The 25,970-nt window shown below is 46.5% G+C and overlaps 1 protein-coding gene across 2 annotated transcripts in view; it reads right to left on the bottom strand.

The window, feature by feature from the left end:
- Positions 1–25,970, bottom strand: part of LOC129830288 (nucleolar protein 4-like) — a 134,146-nt gene that overhangs the window by 82,234 nt on the left and 25,942 nt on the right. For both annotated transcript variants that reach the window (XM_055892754.1, XM_055892753.1), the window contains exons 2-3: positions 10,691–10,843; positions 5,928–6,039 (exon numbers count right to left, since the gene is read on the bottom strand). In XM_055892754.1, the coding sequence (XP_055748729.1) occupies positions 5,928–6,039; positions 10,691–10,843 (265 nt within the window). The remainder of the gene's footprint in view (positions 1–5,927; positions 6,040–10,690; positions 10,844–25,970) is intronic.

Here is a 25,970-nt window from a genome sequence, read left to right on the forward strand (position 1 = left end):
GGGTTTCTGGGATAATGGTGTTGATGTGAGCCATTACCAGCTTTTCAAAGCTTGAGACTTTAGATATCGTGCACCAGCTGTTATTTACAAAAATACATAGTCCGCCGCCACTTGTCTTGCCAGATGCCACTGTTCTATCCTGCCGGTGCAGCGTTCAGCCACGACCCCGTGAAGCATAAGATATTACAGTTTTGAATGTCCTGTTGGTAGTTTAATCTTCCGCGTAAGTCATATATTTTATTGTCTAAAGATTGCATGTTTGCTAGCAGAATGGAAGGAAGTGGGGGTTTATTCGATCGCCTAGGAATTCTCAGAAGGCAGCCTGCCCACCGGACCCTTTTTCTCTGCCTCCTCTTTACGCAAACCAACGGGGATCTGAGCCTGTTCCTGAGAAAGCAGTATATATCATTCGCGTCGGGCTCGTCAGACTTGTTAAAGGAAAAAAACGATTCTGCCAGTCCGTGGTGAGTAATCGCAGTCCTGAAGTCCAGAAGTTATTTTCGGTCATAAGAGACGGTAGCGGCAACATTATGTACAAAAATACAAACAACGCAAATAAACAAACAAAAAAACACAATCGGTTAGGGGCACGTAAAACATCTGCCTTCTTCTCCGGCGCCATTTTACCATAGAGGGCACGACAAAACCTATTACCCCTCAGGAGACTGAAAAGATTTGGCATGGGTCTTCAGATCCTCAAAATGTTCTACAGCTGCACCATCGAGAGCATCCTGACTGGTTGCATCACTGCCTGGTATGGTGACTGCTCGGTCTCCGACCGCAATGCACAACAGAGGGTAGTTCGAACGGTCCAGTACATCACTGGGGCCAAGCTTCCTGCCATCCAGGACCTCTATACCAGGCGGTGTCAGAGGAAGGCCCTAAAAATTGTCAAAGACTCCAGCCACCCTAGTCATAGACTGTTCTCTCTGCTACTGCACGGCAAACGCTACCGGAGCACCAAGTCTAGGTCCAAGATGCTTCTAAACAGCTTCTACCCCCAAGCCATAAGACTCCTGAACATCTAATCAAATGGCTACACAGACTATTTGCATTGCCCCCCCCCCCCCCCCTCCTTTTACACCACTGCTACTCTCTGTTGCTATCATCTATGCATAGTCATTTTAATAACTCTACCTTCATGTACATATTACCTCAAATAACCGGTGCCCCCACACATTGACTCTGTACCGGTACCCCCCTGTATATAGTCTCGCTATTGTTATTTTACTGCTGCTCTTTAGTTACTTTTATTTCTTATTCTTATCGGTATTTTTTAAACTGCATTGTTGGTTAAGGGCTCGTAAGTAAGCATTTCACTGTAAGGTCTACAACTGTTGTATTCGGCGCATGTGACAAATAAAATTGGATTTGATTTCCAAATCCCCTCCAGAATTATACTTCAGTGGCGGTTCCTTTACCAGAACACAGCCGGCTTCCATGCTGCAGACATGATGTCGGTAACTGCTGAGGCACAGAGGTAAACAGAAGACATTATATAAAACTTTATTTGTTTGAGAATAATAAATGGTTAACTGGTTAATGTCGTAATGTATATATTATGTGTATCTCCATGTGCATAGAGCAAAGTAAGGGCTAATGTGCATGAAATGAAAAGGACATTCGTTAGGCAGGGGTTTTCCCTGTGCGGTCTGGCGGTGCGGCCGTCACAGCTATCAACCCCAGTACTCAGAAACACTTTCTGAGCCTAACCGAGCACCCCCTGTGGAACAGGAAAGGGCACTGTTAGGACAACGTAATGCGGTTGTCCGATAGTGTAGCGCGATAACAGAGAGAATCCAGCTTTACGCCTAACTATTCTATTCTCTGTGTGGGCACCAAACAGCTATTTTTCTGGTTGATCTTCAACTCTTAACTCGGTGAGGTGGGTTACAATGGAAGCCATGTCTCGCACTGCTTGCACGTGTGACGGGAGCAAAGCAGGTAATCATGTATATAAACTCTCAATCCCCTGCTAGCCCGAAGGGACATCGAGGTATTCGCAGGCTGTGCCCTGAAAGGCAAATCTGAGAAACCTCCTGTGTGCAGGCAGAAAACTTTTGTAAAAATAAGAATATTGCAGGTCGACTGAAGTGAACCAGTCACCTCGAAGAATAGACCGAGAGAGCACGTTAAACGCAAACTTTCACAGATAGCCATAGGTCCAGAATGGGGCTTATCCCTCCCACCATTTTTGGGAACCAGGAAGTAACGGGAGTAGAAGCCGGAATGGCTCTCTTCTGCTGGTATTGTTCTGATTTCTCTCTTGCGCAATAGAGAGGAGATTTCCTGCTCTAGTATGCGAGCCGAGTCGCCACTCATTCTTGAAGCTAGGGTCCCATTGAAAATGGTTGGCTTCATAGTGAACTGCACTCTGTACACCTTTGTAACTGCGAACAAGACCCAAAGTCGGCCTGTGCATGCGCTCCAGTTCCCTGCTCTTGCAGCGAGTCACCCACAAGTCAGATGACAGTCACCCGCCAGTGGTGCCAGAGGGCCCTCTGGCAGCGTTTAATGGTAAGTTGCCCCTTTGTTGATTTTTTCTCTGCGCCCTTGGCAAGACACTTCGATGCGACAGATACTTTTTTACTGAAAGGGGTGGTATCAAAACACTGTGGTATAGAGACAGTGCTTGGTGGCAACTGACATTTTGTCTTCCTGCCCCGGCTAATTGAACGAGAGCCGGGAGGAGAGCTTTGGTACTGAGGGCACTTGGGGGTAAAGTGAGCTCCATCCATCTTCACTGTGAGCGGCTACATTGAAATGAGCCGCTGCAAAAGGCGAAGGGTTGTAGGATCACATATGTACCTTTCCCCCATTGTGATGGGGTGGGGGGAAGTCTGTGCTCCACTCGGGAGGGGACAGGACATGGTGTGGACTGATGACTGCCCCTCTCTGTCCCCAATGGAATCAGTTGAGCAGGGCTTAGATGCGGCTGCGGTGAACGGCCCCTCCCCCCACTTCTGGCCTCTGAGAGCTTCAGGAGCTGTATTGATTCTTCCAAAAGGAAGAGAGACGAGAATGACCAGAGGATGGGAGAGTGGCGCCTTCATTAAATAGTACCCGCAAAACATTAGTCTCAACGTCAACAGTGAAGAGGTGACTCCGGGATGCTGGCCTTCTAGGCAGAGTTCCTCTGTCCAGTGTCTGTGTTCTTTTGCTCATCTTAATCTTTTCTTTTTATTGGCCAATCTGAGACATGGCTTTTTCTTTGCAACTCTGCCTAGAAGGCCAGCATCCCGGAGTCGCTTCTTCACTGTTGACGTTGAGACTTGTGTTTTGCGGGTACTATTTAATGAAGCAGCCAGTTGAGGACTTGTAAGGTGTCTGTTTCTCAAACTAGACACTCTAATGTACTTGTCCTCTTGCTCAGTTGTGGATCGGGGCCTCCCACTCCTCTTTCTATTCTGGTTAGTGCCAGTTTGCGCTGTTCAGTGAAGGGAGTAGTACACAGCGTTGTACGAGATCTTCAGTTTTTTGACAATTTCTCGCATGGAATAGCCTTCATTTCTCAGAACAAGAATAGACTGATGAGTTTCAGAAGAAAGTTCTTTGTTTCTGGCCATTTTGAGCCTGTAATCGAACCCACAAATGCTGATGCTCCAGATACTCAACTAGTCTAAAGAAGGCCCGTCTTATTGCTTCTTTAATCAGAACAACAGTTTTCAGTTGTGCTAACATAATTGCAAAAGGGTTTTCTAAATTAGCCTTTTAAAATGATAAACTTGGATTAGCTAACACAACGTGCCATGTGAACACAGGATTGATGGTTGCTGATAATGGGCCTCTGTACGCCTATGTAGATAGTCCATAAAGAATCTGCCGTTTCCAGCTACAATAGTCATTTACAACATTAAGAATGTCTACACCATATTTCTGATCAATTTTATGTTATTTTAAATGGACAAAAAATGTGCTTATCTTTAAAAAACAATGACATTTCTAAGTGACCCCAAACTTTTGAACGGTAGTGTGTGTATACCAGCAGTTCATTTATAAAGACTCTACAAAAATATATGACATAGCATACAGCAAAATAACTGCAAACTCTTGATAACTGAACTGGTATCCTCTCTTGTATTGCACTAACATTATCCCTCAAGTGCAAGCAATGGTCCGTCTTCCTTACAGGGTCCTCCTCTCCAAGGATCATATCAACACTAATCAATCAGCGTTATCAAACGACTTATTACCTACTGGGACTGTACATACACGTGCACACACACACATTATCAATCAGTAATTGATGATGGCGCTCCTGTCTATTTACTGCAGAAGTATTGATCGTCTGCCTTGCATTTCCGCCCTTTCAGGACTCCAGACCTGAGAACATTGTCCCTTAGTAGGTCAGCAGAGGAATTAAATGACAGAGATGAGACACGCTGGCTAAGAAATTGAGTTCAGCATAAGAAAGGACTGAAATCGTCACAGGGCCAGCGACCTGGGCTTGTATTAATCTGTCTCAGACTAGGAGTGCTGATCTAGGATCAGGTCCCCCTGTCCATGTCATTTAATTCATCATGATTGAAAAGGCAAAAGACGGATCCTAGGTCAGCACTCCTACTCTCAAGGATTCATGAATATGGGCCCAAACCTTCACCTCCTTTACACCTGTTCCTACTGCATCACCCGTACAGCATGATGAAGGTTGAAGAGACGAAGGCGAAGAGACGAAGAGACGAAGAGACCTGACTCAAAAGACTGCCTGAAGAAGTCAATTAAAAATAGCCCTGGCATACAGCAATGAATTGCATTCAATAATTCAGCACTGAACTTTCGTGCGAGTGGAGGGGTGTGTTTGGTTGGAGGGGTTGGAGGGATGAGGGGTCAGGGTGGGAAGGGGAGGACCCCCACGGGACAGGAAGCCAATTAGCTGCTCTCTTTATGAGCGACACCCAGCGTTAATGATCATCGTTGACACAACACTGACAGATCGGGCCTGGGAGCACTTCTCTCACTGGGTTGTGTGTGTGGGATGGAGATGAAGACGGAGGAGGAGGTTTTGGGGGGGGGGGGGTAATGTTAATTGGCATGGTTTACTTTACATACTACCCATGTTCTGTTCTTGTGGGAATATGTAAGGGCCCTCCATATATAAAGTTATGACAGCCCCTCTGTCAATATGGGAGGGACCCTGAATATAGACAAATAAAATATGTATGAAATAGCAGGGCAGCCATTGAATATTTCTCTCCATTTTCGGACTCTCCTCACCTTTTCCTTTATTTCTGCCCCATCTTTCTGTCCTACTCCAGATTTCTTTCCATTTCCATCTTAACCCCGCTAGTCTTTCTCTCTCTCTCTCTCTCTCTACTACCCGCCCCCACCCTCCGGTCGCTCTCACTGTAGAAAAGAGCTTGTTTCCTGGCCATTTCCTTTGTTAAAAGCCCCCTAATTGGGCTAATTGCAGTGTGTTAGGAACGATACAGGACACTCCAATGACTAATTTGAATAGGACTGAGGGGGGCTGGGGTTGGTGTAGGGAGGGGGTGGGAGATGGGGGGATGGGTTGCCTTTAGGGTGGCAACAGCAACAGCAGGAGAAGGAGGAGAAGAGGGCGCAAAGCAGCTCTCAAAACCGTTTTTGTCACAACTCCTATGAAAATCCCTTCCTTCATCCATGGTAATATGCGCTTGCAGTAACAGCAGGCTTACAGACAGTCGCAGTAACAGAAGGCTGGGTTATGAAGAGACGTATAATATGATATTTGGTGATGTCTAAAAATGTAATAAACAGCTAGAGTTTTACCAAATGGGCCTAAACAGAGACTGCGTCCAAAATGGCACCCTATTCCCTATATAGCCCTATGGACCCTGTTGGTAAAGTGCTTTATATAGTGAATAAGGTGCCATTTAGACACACCAGGAGCCTAGCGGAGATGATAGTCGGCAGTCTGGTCCAGAGAAAGAGAGATGTTTTTTTTTAACCTTTGAACTCTGCTCCACCCGGGCTGATATGCATCCTCTTCTGACACTCGCCACAGTTCATCAGGAAACGGGTCACTGCCTCCCTGGGCAGGAAGGCATACGTCTCCGCAATCTGCCCATCCGAGAGAGAGAGAGAGAGAGAGAGAGAGAGAGAGAGAGAGAGAGAGAGAGAGATCACTACAAGAGCCATGGCTGATAAACATGCTGCTATTCTAATAATGAGCACTGAAGAGGTGAAACGGGAGAAGAAAAAAAGTGTAAGAGGAAAAGAGGGGAAATTAGACCTGTTTCTATAATGCTATACCATAATGGGACGTCGATTACTGTCTGTGTGTGTCTGTGTGTATTGGCTAAGCTGAGGAAGGGTAAGATTGAGGTTCTTGGGACAGATGTAATTTCTTCCCCCTTCACACAAAGACCACATTGTCTCAGCCCGTTACTGGTGACCAAGATACGTCAGCGACTTCCACTCTGCCTATTAGCCTCTCTATCTCCTTCTCTACTGTTTCTACTGGCTCCGTTTGGACTTCCTGTTAAACCGGCATCCAACAATATATAAACCCTTCACAAAGAGTAAAGGCAGCGATTGGCAGTAGGGTTTAAAGGGTTTGTACATGTGTGTGTGCGTGCGTGACGAAGAGAGCGGGGTGCTGTCTACTCTCTGAGAATAAAACGGATACAAATGTCAGTCACAGCCTTTGGTGACAGTTTGTCACTTTGTCATTTGACACACGCGGCCTGGTGTCACCAGATTATCTCTAGGAGAACCGTAGTGAGCACGAGCCCATACAGGACAAGAGGGCAATCTGACACATGCACCCAAAGCACCACGTAGCCCTCTGCATATCATCACTGCAACTGGGGCGAGACAGGAGAGACAGGGCGTCGGTCGGAACAGACCGAGAGGATTTTAATGGGAGACAAAGAAAGAGGTGGAGAGATAGAGAGGGATGTGTTGGTAGAGAGACTACCCATAAACAGTAATGTTTTTCTTTGCTAAATCCTCTCTTACTCCCTTTCAATGTATTCCCTGTCTCTCCCCCTCCCTTGCTGTCAACTTCCCATTTTTCCTTTCTTTCTTTTCTATGCGGTCCCTGCAGTCATCCTTTCCTCCAACCTCTCCCCTTCTCCCTCAAACACGTCTCCCTCTATTCCTCCCCCCTCTGTGGCTCTTATGGCACACACACACACACACACACACACACACACACACACACACACACACACACACACACACACACACACACACACACACGCCACTGTCCCCTTCAGGCTCTAACAAACAGGAGCGGCCATGCCATCCTGGCCAGAGGGGTGCTGGTGGTGACATGAGTGGGGGGGGGATATAGAGAAAGGGAGGGAGTTGGGGAACGAGACAGCGACTCCCCTCAGATGAGTTGACTCTCTGTGTGTGACGACTAGCTAGCCTCCACCGCCATTGTCTTCCCAGTCCCAACAGAAGCTCACAAAGAGAGCCCATGTAGCCTACAGGGTGGGACTGTGGGTCTGGAAAGGGCCTGTGGTGGTGAGCATGCCCACCAACGCAGCTCTGTCTGGTCTAGAGAACTGTAACGACACACACAGGGGGACAGAGAGGAGAAGTAGGCAGAAAGTTGGCTGAGCAGCGCTGCCAGCGAAAGACAGGAACAACGGGTTCCTGTGTCCTTCAATGTGGTGTGTGTGTGTGTGTGTAATAAACATTTCATGACCCAATGTGTGGCAAAGTACCCTGGAAGCCATGGCAGTGTGCAAAGGAAATCGAGAGTTAATATGCAGCAACAGAGGAAGTATTCTGTTCATTACACAGTCACAGCTCTGTTAACTCACTACGAATGTGATACTGATTTTCAGTAATTTTATGAATTCATTTGATTCATATCCATTAGAAGTTAAAGGAAATCCTAAAAATGAAAGCGCATGTGCTTTATAGTACTGAGGGAAAGATGAGTTACCATGTTCAACCAGAAGAGGGCAGTATCACCAATTGAGACGCAAAGTATCCTACTAGAACACATTGGGCAAATGAAAGGTTTTCTCCCATTGACTTTAGTACAGGGAGGAAGAACATTTTCCAAATGGCAGACTATGTTAAAACTCCCCATTTGAAACAAAGCTAGGAAGGAATGATGAACAGAATGTTGCCCAGGTGTGTGCTTTGCACCGCGGCCATCACCCTTCATCTAAATATAACTAGACATCTGGCCTTCAGCGACTGTGGCGATGTTCAGAGCGAGAGAAAGGCTGAATAGTTGTCAAGGGGAGACAGAGGAATACTTTCACCCAGCGACCACAAGGTCAGCCTGGCACCGGAATCTCATATCCTCCCCAGCCCCATTTAATCTAAAGTGTGAAACGTTTCCTTTCATACGCACCAAAAAAATATAATCTCAGGCATTTTCTTGTAGAAGTGAGGTAAAAGAAAAAAAGAAAAGTGGTGTAGTTATGGAGGTGGTATGTGTCACAGAGATTGAGTCAAAGTTATTGACTCGAATTGAATTGATATTTTGGTGTATTTATCTGAAATGAAGTTTACTGGAGGTTCTGTGAATGAACTGAAGAGAAAAAGGCCAAGCCCAACATGAATGTTCCAGGTCAGTGGTGACTCCTGCTGCATTGTAAGAAAAATATTCAGATGATTGTCTAGAAGTATCATACAAATACTTCAACCAGGGATGGGCAACTTTGATGGGGGTAAAGGCCACAAAAAGATGGAACTCATCATGAGGGACCGCAGTGGCTCATGGCTCTGCGTAGCCACATCCACTACCTTGCCCCTCGTGATAGCAAAGATGTACAAAATATATATATATATTGTTCCGCTGGCATACTATAGGGAGCCAGTTGCCCTCCCTGATTTAAACGTTTCCATTCATTTCAATGGTATTCTGAGAAAGTGAGAGTGTTAGTGTTATTGAATGTGAATCTGAAGACCAGACGGACAGAGAAAGAGAAACAGGTCACGAAACAGGAATTAATACTAAAGGCCAGAGAGGAACAGAGAACAGCATATTATTGCCAAATAATCAAAGACTGTTCAAGACAAATTCGATTTTTTTTTATTTGTGCTATATTTAGAATATATTATTATGAAATATTACCTATGATAATGTGATTATGAATTCACTATGAAAGTAAGGAATTAGGAACGTATGAATTGATGTGTTATGCTTGTGTGTGGAACTGCCAATACATAAATAAACTGGCAACAAAAGAAAAACTTTCCCTATGCCATATGGGCATGACAAACCCTAGGTATGAAGGCCAACAGTTTTTAAAACACATAGTTTAATCTTTTGTTACTCGATTGCTTTGTTTTTGGACCTTAGAAGAAGAATAGCTGTTAGATAACAAAGGGGCTTGTGTTGTGTAAATGTTTGTTATGATTTTTCCACCAGAGGAGCTTGGTGTTCTTTTTTGTTGAACGTTGAACTGTGAACGCGTCCGCATGCTTCCCATCCAAAACAGTTTGAAAAAGTTTGTACATATATAACAACATTTTGTGACGTTTTCGTTCGTTTTAGTCTTTGACAAATTTTTCTGGATGTTCGTGCCCTTGTCATTTTTTCATGAGTCTAGTCAAAGTTCGGTAGCTGAAGTCTACGCCCCTTCGTCGGTGATTGGTCCACAGTAGGGATTCTTCAATGAAGTGTTTGTTGTCATTCAACGACAGACAACGATACTTCATGCACATTTTTTCACTTGAGAAATACTGCACCAAACATCTTAGTTCTCGATGTAAAATTGTGGAACTAAAACCTCCTCCCCAAATAGGTAAACATTTATTACAGATTGAGTTAGCTTAGATTCATTTGGAAATGTACTTGTTGTTATGGCATCTCAAGAGGGACAAACCGTAATATTGCCGCTTTTTTTTTGTTTTTCAAGCGAAGTTTTTAAAGGAGTATGCGAGGCACAGACTTTCACTTCGCTTGTGCCGAGTTCTGCTAGAAGCAAACCTAGTATGTGTAACCGATGTGAAATGGCTAGTTAGTTAGCGGTGGTGCGCGCTAATAGCGTTTCAATCGGTGATGTCACTCGCTTTGAGACCTTGAAGTAGTGGTTCCCCTTGCTCTGCAAGAGCCGCGGCTTTTGTGGAGCGATGGGTAACGATGCTTCGTGGGTGACTGTTGTTGATGTGTGCAGAGGGTCCCTGGTTCGCGCCCGGGTCGGGACGAGGGGACGGACTGAAGTTCAACTGTTACATTGGTGCAGTGACCCGGATCACTGGTTGCTGCGGAAAAGGAGGAGGTCGAAAGGGGGGTGAGTATAACGGATGTGAAATGACTAGCTAGTTAGCGGTGGTGCGCGCTAATAGCGTTTCAATCGGTGACGTCATTCGCTTTGAGACCTTGAAGTAGTGGTTCCCCTTGCTCTGCAAGAGCCGCATCTTTTGTGGAGCGATGGGTAACGATGCTTCGTGGGTGACTGTTGTTGATGTGTGCAGAGGGTCCCTGGTTCGCGCCCGGGTCGGGGCGAGGGGACGGATTAAAGTTAAACTGTTACATATGCAGACGCCCTTATGCGTCTTATACCATGGTAGGGAGGGCAATTTTAGAACCTTAGAACCTACAAAGAAGAGTGTCCCATACAGACAGAGGGAGTGGAAAAAGAGAGAGGCAGTAGGCCAAGATATAGTGGTAAAGGAGGAGAATGTTTAAGTAAGGGTGACTGTGTCATAGAAGAGAAAGATACAGCATAAGGGGAAGAGTGAAAAACAAGAGATAGAGAGAAAGACTGAGTGAAAGGAAGGAGTGTCTTCTCACCGCTTTGTAGGTCTTCTTCTGTCCAGCGTGTTTGGGTGATTTGCCGGGGTCGGCGCTGATATCTACGTGCATGGCATAGATGATGTCAAAGAAGTCCTCCACCACTGCCACCCTCTTCAGAGAGGAGTCGGACCCAGAGCCCCCATCCGCACACTGCAGGAGAGGAGGAGAGGAGAAGGAGTGGTATGTTAGCAGGCTGGATCCTTCGGTTGAGGCCTTCAGGCACCAAGGCTACACACAGACAAACAAACAAACGAACACACACACACACACACACACAAGCACACACACAGACAAACACACACACACAGACAACAAGGCAGGGAGGAGATTCCCACCCAGCTCTGTATCTCCCAGACTGGGAGAGAGAAGGAGAGTAATGCTGAATTTTCAGGAAGTCTTGATGGGAACCTCCCTATTCTCTCACAAGGCCAGTGGAGAGTTGTGTGTGTAGTAGGGGGAGGGAGATTGGGAGGGGGGGATACCTGCCAGGAGCACGCACGCACACGCACACACACACACACAAATCATAATTCATACAAGAAGGATTGTAACATTTCAGGACAGGGATATGTGGACAGATAGCACCTTCTCCTCCACACAGCAAGGCTGCCCATGACTGCCGACACAGAGCAGGACATCGCTAGCTGCTTCTTATGTAGGCCTGCTATCTGAAGGCCAGGTACTGTCAGCCTGTGAACACGACCGAGACTTGCCAACATCACCACAGCAAGCTTGCACTGATATCCGATGCTGTTCAGGAGTGACACGGGGGCCTGGTATTTAAGCAGCTTGTCAGAAAAGGCCTGCTCCATGTAGCAGTCCAATGAGCAGTCCACCTCCAAAATCAGCCCCCCCCGCAAAAACAAGATCTGGCTTAATCAGCATACAAGAAAACACATTATCATCAACATCAATCCAGGCTCTGCTGACAAGAGGATGTTTGTGTATGTGTGCTGTTGGTGAGACCACCTTTTTCACCTCAGTAGTGACCAGGTCGACAAGGCGGTCATCTCTAGCAATGTACAAGTCTTTATATGAACGGCAACCATTAACAACATGTGCAACAGACTCCGTTACAACTCTGGGTGTAAACGGATCATGGTTTGCAGGGTACCAGAGTGCTAGGCTGTATTATGTGGGTAGAACTTGCAGCCTCACCTCAACTGTAAAGCAGAGAATGTCCTAGCCAATAGCAGCATTGGTATGCACACAGGGCCGGACTAATGCAGGGGCTTACCGGGGCTGAAGCCCCTTGGCCCAGGCCCACAGGGTGGCACAAAAGGCAGCAAAAAAAAATGAAGATAAATCGTTCTGAATAAAGGTTAAAAAAAAAGGAAATATATATATTATATATGTAGTTTATATTTCATGTTTTTTTTCACTGCAACCGCCAACCACAGGAAGATCCCAATCTAGTGAGTGTATCCCAATCTAGTCAGCCTGCTACTTCCTGCTGCCACTCTTCTAATCATCAGATGGGGGGAGGAGAGGAGGTAGGGGGCCCACGTGGGTAACTGCGGGGCCCTGCCTTGATTGGGTAACGTATTAATAAAACAAAAATAAAAACCGCATAATAAATAAATGTGATTGGTCAACTGTGTGAGTCAGGAGCTGGGCCCAAGAGGCAACGTTAAAAAAAAGGTTTAATTCAACCACAGGAGCCGGCTCTAAATGTTCAAAGTACACCAGAGAGCATCATTTAGCCACAGAGGATCAATAGTTTATTAAAAAGAACTGTGGTTTAAGTGTTATCACAAGCACATACAGGTATCTTCCAAAATGAAGGAAACACCAACAGAAAGCGTCTTTAAAGAGTGTTGCGCCACGATCAGCTGCCAGAACAGCTTCAATGTGCCTTGGCATAGGTTCTACAAGTGGACCTAAACCATGCCAGGAATATGCACCCCACACCATAACATATACTTTCTATCCTTTGTTTACTTAAGGGTTTCCTTTATTTTGGCTGGTATGACTACAGTCAGGAAGGCCACAGTTTGGGCATCATACGTTCTAAATAGGCTACAGCTTGTTGCGTTGTATAGGCTACAGCTTGTTGCGTTGGGCCATAGACATATAATCCATAGAAGGCTTTTGTATCACTTAACCACGGTATTTTGACTGTTAAGCTCATGGGTACACTAGCAATGGATGCCAGTCCTGACTTGAATGGGAACTGCCCATCTATAAATTATATTTCTATGGTTGGTTGCAGCTGTAATTTAAATCAAATCACATTTTATTGGTCACATACACCTGGTTAGCAGATCTCAATGCGAGTGTAGCGAAATGCTTGTGCTTCTAGTTCCGACCGTGCAGTAATATCTAACAAGTCATCTAACAATTTCACAACAACTACCTTATACACACAAGCTGTAGGTTTGCCTTTTGCAGATTTCAAACGACAATCGCAGGAAAAAACGCACAGTTTGGAAAGCAAATGCCTACTGCTGCAAAGAGAAGTGTAGAACCAATACTAACCCTTTTCTCTCAACAACCTGCAATTTGTAGCTAACAGCAGCACTGTTTTTCAAAGTAGCTCATCTTGAAATTGCCATGCCGAGCGCGTCGGCCATCGCCGCGAGTAGCCCATGGCTTCCTCTTCATCATTAGATGAGTCAGTGTGCCAGTGGACATTTTATTTAGTAGCCTACGATATATATACTGTATATATATATTGCCTCCTAATATTTGACAATCTGTGTGTCGCTTCATTGGCCTGGGCTAATGAATTGGGCTGGGTTTGTTTGAATTCAAGACCAGATTGATCTCAGTTTGTCAGAGTAGGCACTCATGTTGGTCATTGGTGTGGTATTAAACAAGATTCAGCTAATAGTTTTTAAAAATGCAAAACAAATAATAATTCGACGCTGCAACAACAACAAAAATCCCCATGTGTGAAAATCCTGTAGCCTATGCCACATGGCAAATGTTACTATGGCTTTATTATAAAAGTGCTTTTTCGTCAACAGTAAAAGTACCATTGTTTACAGAAAATGATGTTGTGCCAGGAAGGGGTTTGAGGGTCCGAAAAAAATAAATAGGGCATATGATTTCTTAATCCGGCCCTGCACACACACACACACACACACACAAAGAAAATAAGGCAGGGAGGAGATTCCCACCCAGCTCTGTATCTCCCACACTGGGAGAGAGAAGGAGAGTAATGCTGGAATATCTGGGAGTCTTGATGGGAACCTCCCTATTCTCTCACAAGGCCAGTGGAGAGCTGTGTGTGTAGTAGGGGGAGGGAGATTGAGAGGGGGGATACCTGCCAGGAGCGCGCACACACACACACACACACACACACACACACACACACACACACACACACACACACACACACACACACACACACACACACACACACACACACACACACACACACACACACACACACACACACACACACACACACACAGTCCCTGTGAGAAAACAGCAGGTGATGCATTTAAATCACTACAGTGAAATGGCTCTTTGAAGCTTATTTTTTCATAGCCTTTGTTTGGTTGTTTCTTTCTTTCACTGGCTGTTGAATCATTGTATTCTCCGCCCGGCTAAAGTGTGTGGTCAACAAACTGACAAAGTTGTCATGGTAAGAGGGGTGAGATCTTTTCTCTTTGTTCAGGATCTTCAACCAGAAGCAACAGAACCAAAACTAAAGAGCCAGGAAACTCGAATCTGTCGTTTGTACTCTCCACCTTAGAAAATATGAACTAAACATTGATAAGGTTATCAACACCATAGTTAAAAGGTTTGCATAGCTCAAAACATTACATTTAATGAAGTCATTTCATTCTCATTTTGTGGAATTCTTCATATTTCCATCTTCACAATTGATAAGGAATCTATCGGGATCCCTTGCCTATCTTTACACTAGTCCTGTTTAGAGATCCAAGCTCAAGCTTCAACAGCACAAAGCAGCACACAACACAAACAGGTCCTGGCTAGAAATGGGTGTGGGAAAAAAAACTCTTCTACTTCCAACCAGCATTCTGCTCACCGTAAGGCAAAACTTGCTGCCATGACAACCGGAGTGCCAACCTCTTGGGCAGGTGTGCGGGGCAGCGGGTCATGTGACACAGGCTGCACCTAGTTAAACTGGAATTGTGTCCACAAACACAACAAACGGTGTGTGGATTTACGCATGATCCAAAATACCCCTACACCCTACACACGCACCACATTCTCTCTGACTCGTTCCTCATGATTTTGTCTCTATCTACATCTGCCCTTGTTTTATGCTCTAACCTTCTATTTCTTTCATTTGGTCTCATCTCTCCACAGTCGTTCTCTCCTAATGTGAGTATATTCCCAGTATGTGAGCTGAGCTGAGATGTCTGTCTGTTCTGTGTTGCTGGGCACGCCCCTCCACTGGCTTTGTGTGGGACTCATTGGAGCCGACAGGTGAACATGGGGGAGGTGTGTGTGTGTGTTGGGGGGGTACTTCTCTCCTCATTACTGTTTAAAACGTTGATCCCTGGGCCTCCTTTAACAGATGCAATAGTCAGGAAGTCAGTCAATGCACTAACGCACTCACCCCCCCAACCCCACTTGCACTCCTCCTTCCCCCTAAACTCTCTCTATCCTCTCGGAATCCCTCACCACCCTCCTTTTTCCTCCCCTTACAAATCCTTTTTTTTCCCTTAGTCTACAAGTTATTCCTTCTGCTAGCCTAGTCTTTCTCTCTCTCCCCCTCGGTCTCACCCTACCCTTCTCACTCTACCTCAATCCCTCTGCTGCTCTCCCTCGCTCCGGCTGTCACTAGCGGCAGGTAACGAGGGTTGCCATGGCAGCATGGAGCAGCGTGCGGCATAGAAATAAAAGGAATGGCTTATTGGATGGACTGGCGGCCATTGCGAGTGTACCCATAAGAGCAAAACAGGAACAAAAAGCAGGAAATAAAAGCAGGAAGTGTACCCATAAATGAGTCACGTGATTTGTTGATTCAACAAAGCCACATCAGTTAACATCATTTGAATGAACATTACCAAGGAAATGATTGTGTCACAATACCAGGCAGTCATTGTGTACCCATGAGTTTACCAGTCAAATTTCCAAGGTTAGAGGTTTCAAGCCCGTTCTATTCATTATATTTCTATGGCGTGCGGGGCAGAGGGGGCTGCATGCTTCTAAAGCGCCAGCTCTCTACACGCCCGACGTAACACTAGTGATGATGATGATGATGATGAGGATGGTATTTCTCATCGACAGGTAGAGGCATCGATGAGACAAGGGGACTGTTGTTGATTACTCTATAGAAAAACGACAAGGCCCTTTGCGGATAACATTTGACATTAACATAGGACAATGCTGGGTCTTATTTGTCTGTTGCAAAAAAACGTTTACTTAAGTGTGTCATAATGAATACAACCCTGCTCTCAAGCTTGTAGAGCTGCATGGTGTGCCACTGTGCCAGCTCCAGCAGTCATGCCCTTTACAGGGAGGTCAAAAGAGAGGAATGCACTGGCCCACAACCACCATACCACTCTACCTCCAGGAGGTATGACTACTACTAGGGAAGGACACGTGAGCTGCATGCCTGCCTACCCACTGTCCCCGTGGCTGCCTGGGACACATGATGACGCAACCCCCCCCCCCCCCCCCCCCCCCGCCCCCACCCTCTGCCCCCATACGGTTGTAGGGCACATCAGCGGCCCGGGACGATAGCGTGTGCGACAGCAGAAACCGGCGTGTACGGATATATGTGGGGCACGGGGGGGAGGAAGGGGGGGTCACAGCAGACAGGACAGGACAGTGGGCATCCACTCGCCTCCAACCCCCACTCCCTGCCTGCGCGGCGATGGGATCAAAGTCACAGCACAGGGAGAGAGAAAAGGAAAGGGAGAGAGGGCTAGGGCAAGGCTGCCTGCCCTGCCGCATTCATGCCACACATGACCGAACAAACAAACATACATACATAAATATGTAGCCTATGTACAGGTAACTGCCAATATAATGGAAACGCTTGAGTAAATGAGGGATACAAAGTACATTGAAAGCAGGAGCTTCCACACAGGTGTGGTTCTTGAACACTTATGGAAGATTCTGGAGCGGCGCCTGAGACAACGTTTTCCACCACCATCAACAAAACACCAAATGATGGAATTTCTCGTGGAAGAATGACGTCGCATCCCTCCAATAGAGTTCCAGACACTTGTAGAATCTATGCCACGGTGCCTTGAAGCTGTTCTGGCTCGTGGTGGACCAACCCCCTATTAAGACTATGTCGTCTATGTTGTCTATTGTCTATGTTGGTGTTTCCTTTATTTTGCCGTTTCAGGCAGCCCTCGTGCACCCATGCATACACACATGTAAATACTGCTCATGCATGGGAGGGAATTATGGTCGTAGAGAACAAAGTTCAGCTGGATAGCATCCAATTTAACCGAGGGATAGTCCGAGGCAGCAGGCAACACACACAGACACAAAACGTTTTGATATACACTGGTCAAAAAAATAAAGGGAACACTTAAACAACACAATGTAACTCCAAGTCAATCACACTTCTGTGAAATCAAACTGTCCACTTAGGAAGCAACACTGATTGACAATACATTTCACATGCTGTTGTGCAAATGGAATAGACAACAGCTGGAAATTATAGGCAATTAGCAAGACACCCCCAATAAAGGAGTGGTTCTGCAGGTGGTGACCACAGACCACTTCTCAGTTCCTATGCTTCCTGGCTGATGTTTTGGTCACTTTTGAATGCTGGCGGTGCTTTCACTCTAGTGGTAGCATGAGACGGAGTCTACAACCCACACAAGTGGCTCAGGTAGTGCAGCTCATCCAGGATGGCAAGAAGGTTTGCTGTGTCTGTCAGCGTAGTGTCGAAAGCATGGAGGCGCTACCAGGAGACAGGCCAGTACATCAGGAGACGTGGAGGAGGCCGTAGGAGGGCAACAACCCAGCAGCAGGACCGCTACCTCTGCCTTTGTGCAAGGAGGAGCAGGAGGAGCACTGCCAGAGCCCTGCAAAATGACCTCCAGCAGGCCACAAATGTGCATGTGTCTGCTCAAACGGTCAGAAACAGACTCCATGAGGGTGGTATGAGGGCCCGACGTCCACAGGTGGGGCTTGTGCTTACAGCCTAACACCGTGCAGGACGTTTGGCATTTGCCAGAGAACACCAAGATTGGCAAATTCGCCACTGGCACCCTGTGCTCTTCACAGATGAAAGCAGGTTCACACTGAGCACATGTGACAGACGTGACAGACTCTGGAGACGCCGTGGAGAACGTTCTGCTGCCTGCAACATCCTCCAGCATGACCGGTTTGGCGGTGGGTCAGTCATGGTGTGGGGTGGCATTTCTTTGGGGGGCCGCACAGCCCTCCATGTGCTCGCCAGAGGTAGCCTGACTGCCATTAGGTACCGAGATGAGATCCTCAGACCCCTTGTGAGACCATATGCTGGTGCGGTTGGCCCTGGGTTCCTCCTAATGCAAGACAATGCTAGACCTCTTGTGGATGGAGTGTGTCAGCAGTTCCTGCAAGAGGAAGGCATTGATGCTATGGACTGGCCCGCCCGTTCCCCAGACCTGAATCCAATTGAGCACATCTGGGACATCATGTCTCGCTCCATCCACCAACGCCAAGTTGCACCACAGACTGTCCAGGAGTTGGCGGATACTTTAGTCCAGGTCTGGGAGGAGATCCCTCAGGAGACCATCCGCCACCTCATCAGGAGCATGCCCAGGCGTTGTAGGGAGGTCATACAGGCACGTGGAGGCCACACACACTACTGAGCCTCATTTTGACTTGTTTTAAGGACATTACATCAAAGTTGGATCAGCCTGTAGTGTGGTTTTCCACTTTAATTTTGAGTGTGACTCCAAATCCAGACCTCCATGGGTTGATAAATTTGATTTCCATTTATAATTTTTGTGTGATTTTGTTGTCAGCACATTCAACTATGTAAAGAAAAAAGTATTTAATAAGAATATTTCATTCATTCAGATCTAGGATGTGTTATTTTAGTGTTCCCTTTATTTTTTTGAGCAGTGTATAATGCTGACACTGGACCCTGGCAAGAAAGCAACAGAGGGGCATGAAAACGACCAGAGTGAAACAACAAAGGGAAGAAATAAATGTCCTGCTATGTTTTTTGACGAGGTTACAAGGCGAGGAACTGTGCTTACTGTGCCACCATCACAGTTGGGTGTTAATCTATCGTTCCATCTATCTACCCATCTCCTCTCTCTATCCCTAACTCACTCCATCTCCCTCTGTGATTCCTCCCTCGACTCTTCACTCCCAAACTCCCCTCATCCCTGCTCTCTCTCTCAATCCCTCTCTCCCAGGCTACATCCCCTTTTCCGCCGCACCTCCAGGCCTGTGGTCTCTCCAGCGGCACATAATTAGTGCAGCCTTCCTCCTCTCTTTCCCTCCTTCTACCTCTCTCCACCCCCCCATCTCTCTTTCTGCCTTTCTCACTCTCTTCAACTCCCCCGTCCCGTTCCAAACAGCCCTGTTGCTAGGAGACGCGAGGGGTCGATTCAGTAAACGGCTGCCTGGCCCTCGCCCTGCCAGCCCACCCCACCCCACCCCCTCTCCTCTCCGGTGGGCGGCTCGGAATGAAGGGATGAAGGAAGGAGGAGAGCAGCAGCGTGCACAGCCCCTGCAGACGGGAGGGAGCGTGTCCAGCTGCAGAAGCAAGCAGATGCAGACAACCTGCTTCACTTCCAGGACACACACACACACACACACAGGACACTTACACACATATGCTCACAAACATGCTCATCAAGAGCACACATGTAGACAGGCCCATTATCAAACACACAGAAAGCCATCCCATACCCAGGCTTAAAATAACAAAAGACCCAGCTGGTGTGATAACATCAATGATAAAACATCTCTTAACCATACTAACATAAGCAGCCTGGCTTTCTATCTACTCAGGTGTGTGTGTGTGTGTGTGTGTGTGTGTGTGTGTGTGTGTACATGCAGCCCCATGCCTTTGTTTTTTTGCCAACAGTCATTAAGCCCAGATATAGTACTAGTATATACCGCTGCCAATTCCCTAATCATCCTCTTTATGCATCGGGCAACCTCATCATTGTGGTGGGTAGTGGGTACACGCCTCGGAGCAAGCTGCGGGCTGCAGGCAGGCGCAGCTGCAGTGGAATGCGGCTCCACAAAGCATACGTACGTTGGTGACCTGTTTATGTTCTCTTCTGTTCTCTCCAGTCAGAGAGAGAGAGAGAGAGAGACAAACAAGAGACACCCCTTTTAAGATGAGCCGTCCCAGAAACACAATACAGATGGGGCTCAGGGAGAGAGATGGAGGGGGATGTAGAGAGAGAGAGAGAGAAGAGAGAGGGAGAGAAAGAAAGAAAGAAAGAAAGAATAGGAGACAGAGAGACGGGGAAGAGGCTGGAGAAAAGGGTTGAGTGTATTGTGTTCACAGCTCTGTGTTATCTCACAGTGAATCCAACAGCCAGTCCCATTTTGTGGGCCAATCTTCCCTAAATGGCTGCGTTAGTAAACAAACTGATTACAGATCAGGGTGCCCACAGGGTGCCCAGCGTGTGCCAACCAGGGCAAGGCTCTGTGTCTGTCTGTCTGTCTGTCTGTCTGTGTCTGTCTGTCGTTACAGCTTCCGGAGGGCTGGGTGGCACAGTCTGGCATAGCCTTCCCCATCTTACTATCCCCATCCCGTTTTTCTCCCTCTCTCAAATCCTCTCTCCTTTGCTCTCATTCTTCAGATGCCCCTGTTCCATCTCCCTCCTCCCCCACCTCTCTCCTCCCCCACCTCTCTCTCTTTCTTTACCCTATCCTGCTCTCTCTACCCCCCCACCCACCCCATCCTCTCTCCTCTTTCTCCTCCTCTTCTTCTCTCCAGTCCTTTGACGATGCTTCATTATGTTAGCGTTAGTTGGGTTAAGGCGCTGGCGCTGGCGGCCTCCTCCTCTGCTCTCTCTCCAGTCGAGGATTAAAAAACTCGACAATCCCAATATCCCTCTCCAGACACTCCAGATCACTTCTCTATGCCTCCCCTCATCCTCCCCTCGTCCCTCCTCTCCTCTCGTCACCACCCCAGCGCGCTCACACGCTGCCTGCTATGTTCTATCGCCCGCGTTTCTATGTGCTAATTTCTGCACATACTGTACCACCCAGCAGCAGGAGAAATACAACACAACTACAAACATCATGGAATGAATGCCCCAGTAGCCCACCTGTTATAGGGACTACCAATAACATCATGGAATGAATGCCCCAGTAGCCCACCTGTTATAGGGACTACCAATAACATCATGGAATGAATGCCCCAGTAGCCCACCTGTTATAGGGACTACCAATAACATCATGGAATGAATGCCCCAGTAGCCCACCTGTTATAGGGACTACCAATAACATCATGGAATGAATGCCCCAGTAGCCCACCTGTTATAGGGACTACCAATAACATCATGGAATGAATGCCCCAGTAGCCCACCTGTTATAGGGACTACCAATAACATCATGGAATGAATGCCCCAGTAGCCCACCTGTTATAGGGACTACCAATAGAATATTTAAAAAGGGTGATGCTGATGATGAAAATGATGGTGATGATGATGAGAGGTAGTAGTCAATGGTTGTCGTTATCATCGTCATCATCATCAGTGTATTTAACTGTATCACAGAAGTGATACTGGTATTATAATCATTGTTGTCATTACAGCATGCTTTAGGGAGGGAGCGTTGCTTGTTGCATTGCAATTACCCTGTACAGACAGACAGACAGACAGACAGACAGACAGACAGACTCAGGCCCCAGTCCCAGTGAGGCGCCGTAGCAGGGCTAATTATCCAGCGGCGTTGGCAGAGCCGAGAGGGGCACAGTGAGAGGAGGGGGATGGGAGGATGGGTGTGTAGCGAGGGGGAGGGGGTTGGAGAGGCAGTCCTTTGTCCCACAGCAGCATCCTCTCCTGAGAGAGACGGGAGAAAGAGGAGGCATCACGGGGATTCACAAAGCCATGCTCTCTAAATCCCTCCATCCTTAGCACTCTAAACCACCATCTCTCCTCATCGCTCTCCCTCGCGCCGTCTCCCTCTCGCACCCCGTAGAGCACACTCGGTCAGAACCTACAGAAGACCGAGAGTGTGTGAGGACATTCACTTGTTCATTCAGTGAGTGACTGAGCGAGTCAGGATGGGTCGTGCCTCGTACACATAGTACAGGTTACATGCAGGGGGATGCCAATGGAATGCAAAGGTAACCTCCTGTAGAGCAGGGCCCTGCAGATGTATGTGTGTGTTCATATGGACGGGCCATTGTCTAATAATGAGGAAACGACACACTCCCTTCGGTTGGCTTATGGAGGTTAGCTAGCTGGGTAATGTAGGGGGAGGAGGTTCAAAAATTGAGGCCCCAGAGCCAATTAAAAACGGTGTTAATTTCTCCTCCATTGAGAACCAAAAAAGCTGTTCACCATGGCAACTGTGAGAATGCCAGGGGGGAGGTGAGCAGAGCCGTGTTCTCGTACAAACATCGACTTTGTTTCCAAGACATAGCGAGCTAGCAGGCAGCTGGACGACACACCGCCCCCACAGCTAAGCCACCACACACACTGCCCCATAAATGCACACACACAACATGCACACAGTTACATAGAGAGGACAAGGCCACATCCATAGCCCCACACGCAGAGATGCCCCGCCTTCAATTCCTACCACATGGTGTGTGTGTGTGTGCGCCTGCCTGCCTGCCTGCCTGCCTGCGCTTTGGTACAGAGTTTTTTACAGCTATACCACATCCTTCAACCAGAGGGGTAGTGGCTGACTGGCTGCACCCAGAGGCCTCTTAGCTTAGGCTGAAAGTAGTAGAAGTGGGTCAGTGTGTGTGTGTGTGTGTGTGTGTGTGTGTGTGTGTGTGTGTGTGTAAGCATCTGTAGTACTTGGAGTGTGCTCGTCTCTAACAAACAATCACAGAGCAGTGCAGAGCTGACACAGCCAAACATTGCACTGCAACGAGCCATACCTTTCAACACAAAACACACAGAGATACAGATTAAACACAGATAAGGCCAAGTCAACTGGTGTGTAGAAACTGAAAATCTGTCAATTCAGGGAGTTTATTTAAATTAGATTTTGACTTGTAATTAAACCTCCTGAAAAGACAGCACTACTACTATAGCAACAGTAGCAGTAGTGACTAACCTATCCAGCATTGTATGCAGTGTCCACCTCTGACCTCAGCTTGGCTCTCTCTGGAGAGGTGCAATATTATCTCTAATGAATCCAGAACACAACTAGCTAATAACATTCATCCCTTTCAACTCGGATGTGATGTAATTGCCTTTTTGTTCACTGGTCTTTGATGAAAGCCGTCCATTTGGCTTGTCAATGGGTCGGTCCTATGGCCCCGTGTGTGTGAGTGTGTGTGTGTATTATATGTTGCTACAGTGTGTGTGGTTTATTAGACATTTGCCCTTTGATAGTGTATCAATTATTTTTCAGTATTATATTATAGCTGTTTCAGTATTTCAGTATGCTTCTTTTTCATTATGTTTATTTTTCAGCATGCTTCTGTTCCAGTATGCTGCTGTTTCAGTGTTCCAGTATGCTGCTGTTTCAGTGTTCCAGTATGCTGCTGTTTCAGTGTTCCAGTATGCTGCTGTTTCAGTGTTCCAGTATGCTGCTGTTTTAGTATTTCAGTATGCTGCTGTTTCAGTGTTCCAGTATGCTGCTGTTTTAGTATTTCAGTATGCTGCTGTTTCAGTGTTCCAGTATGCTGCTGTTTCAGTATGCTGCTGTTTCAGTATTTCAGTATGCTGCTGTTTCAGTGTTCCAGTATGCTGCTGTTTCAGTATTCCAGTATGCTGCTGTTTCAGTATTCCAGTATGCTGCTGTTTCAGTGTTCCAGTATGCTGCTGTTTCAGTATTTCAGTATGCTGCTGTTTCAGTATTCCAGTATGCTGCTGTTTCAGTGTTCCAGTATGCTGCTGTTTCGGTGTTCCAGTATGCTGCTGTTTCAGTGTTCCAGTATGCTGCTGTTTTAGTTTTCAGTATGCTGCTGTTTCAGTGTTCCAGTATGCTGCTGTTTCAGTATTCCAGTATGCTGCTGTTTCAGTGTTCCAGTATGCTGCTGTTTCAGTGTTCCAGTATGCTGCTGTTTCAGTATTTCAGTATGCTGCTGTTTCAGTATTCCAATATGCTGCTGTTTCAGTGTTCCAGTATGCTGCTGTTTCAGTATTTCAGTATGCTGCTGTTTCAGTATTCCAGTATCCTACTATTTCAGTATGCTGGTGTTTCGGTGTTCCAGTATGCTGCTGTTTCAGTGTTCCAGTATGCTGCTGTTTTAGTTTTCAGTATGCTGCTGTTTCAGTGTTCCAGTATGCTGCTGTTTCAGTATTCCAGTATGCTGCTGTTTTAGTATTTCAGTATGCTGCTGTTTCAGTGTTCCAGTATCCTGCTATTTCAGTATGCTGCTGTTTCGGTGTTCCAGTATGCTGCTGTTTTAGTTTTCAGTATGCTGCTGTTTCAGTGTTCCAGTATGCTGCTGTTTCAGTATTTCAGTATGCTGCTGTTTCAGTATTTCAGTATGCTGCTGTTTCAGTATTCCAGTATGCTGCTGTTTCAGTATTTCAGTATGCTGCTGTTTCAGTGTTCCAGTATGCTGCTGTTTCAGTATTCCAGTATGCTGCTGTTTCAGTATTCCAGTATGCTGCGGTTTCAGTATTTCAGTATGCTGCTGTTTCAGTGTTTCAGTATGCTGCTGTTTTAGTATTTCAGTATGCTGCTGTTTCAGTGTTTCAGTATCCTGCTATTTCAGTATGCTGCTGTTTCGGTGTTCCAGTATGCTGCTGTTTTAGTTTTCAGTATGCTGCTGTTTCAGTATTCCAGTATGCTGCTGTTTCAGTATTTCAGTATGCTGCTGTTTCAGTGTTCCAGTATGCTGCTGTTTCAGTATTCCAGTATGCTGCTGTTTCAGTATTCCAGTATGCTGCTGTTTCAGTATTTCAGTATGCTGCGGTTTCAGTATTTCAGTATGCTGCTGTTTCAGTATTCCAGTATGCTGCTGTTTCAGTATTCCAGTATGCTGCTGTTTCAGTGTTCCAGTATGCTGCTGTTTCAGTATTCCAGTATGCTGCTGTTTCAGTATTCCAGTATGCTGCTGTTTCAGAACGGTGTTGACAGTTCAGAGACATGACAGTGGACTAACACACACTCCCACTTGTAGAGTGATGACACAGGTTGACTACTGTCACGGCAACTGTTTCGTGAAATGTCTCCAAATAGATCTCTCAGCAGAACTGTGTGTTGAGCACAAAAGTACTTAAAGTTGTACGTCACAGGGAGGAAAAACTTTCACAAACATGTTATCTGTCATTCGCAGAAAAGGAAGTCCTTGATGCCTTACTTGTAATAGATTCCAACTCCACTGGGTCTGGTCCAGTGTGCTGCCCCCCTCATTGTTGGCTTAGTAACCCCTATCTTAAATCTAACATTGTAATCAGGAAATATTCCAAAAGTATAGAAAACAGCATATGTGCTGCCACTCCATAAAGATGGGGACAGTAGTGATCTTGATCACTATCGTCCCATCTCCAGGTTTCCATGTCTAGCTAAGATTCTCGAAGAAGCAACTTCGCTCTTTTTTTATCTGAGCATGGTATTTTGAATATATACTGGACAAAAAATTTAAACGCAACATGTAAAGTGTTGGTACCATGTTTCATGAGCTGAAATAAAAGATCCCAGATATGTTCCATACGCTCAAAAAGTTTATTTCTCTCAAATTTTGTGTACAAATTTGTTTACATCCCTGTTAGTGAGCATTTCTCCTTTGCCAAGACAAACCATCGGACAGGTGTGGCATATCAAGAAGCTGATTAAACAGCGTGATCCTTACACAGCTGCACCCTGTGCTGGGGACAATAAAAGGCCACTCTAAAATGTGCAGTTTTGTCACACAACACAATGCCACAGATGTCTCAAGTGTGAAATTGGCATGCTGACTGCAGGAATGTCCACCAGAGCTGTTGCCAGAGAATTGAATGTTCATTTCTCTACCAATGTCGTCTTAAGAGAATTTGGCAGTATGTCCAACTGGCTTCAGAACCGCAGACCACGTGTAACAACGCCAGCCCACATCTGGCTTCTTCACCTGCGGGATCGTCTGAGACCAACCACCCGGAGAGCTGATGAAACTGGGGGTTTGCACAACTGAAGAATTTCTGCACAAACTGGCAGAAACCGTCTCAGGGAAGCTCATCTGCATGCTCGTTGTCCTCACCAGGGTCTTGGCCTGACTGCAGTTTGGCGTTTTAACCGACTTCAGTGTGCAAAT

This window comes from Salvelinus fontinalis, chromosome 31 (assembly GCF_029448725.1).
Source record: "Salvelinus fontinalis isolate EN_2023a chromosome 31, ASM2944872v1, whole genome shotgun sequence".
NCBI lineage: Eukaryota > Metazoa > Chordata > Actinopteri > Salmoniformes > Salmonidae > Salvelinus > Salvelinus fontinalis.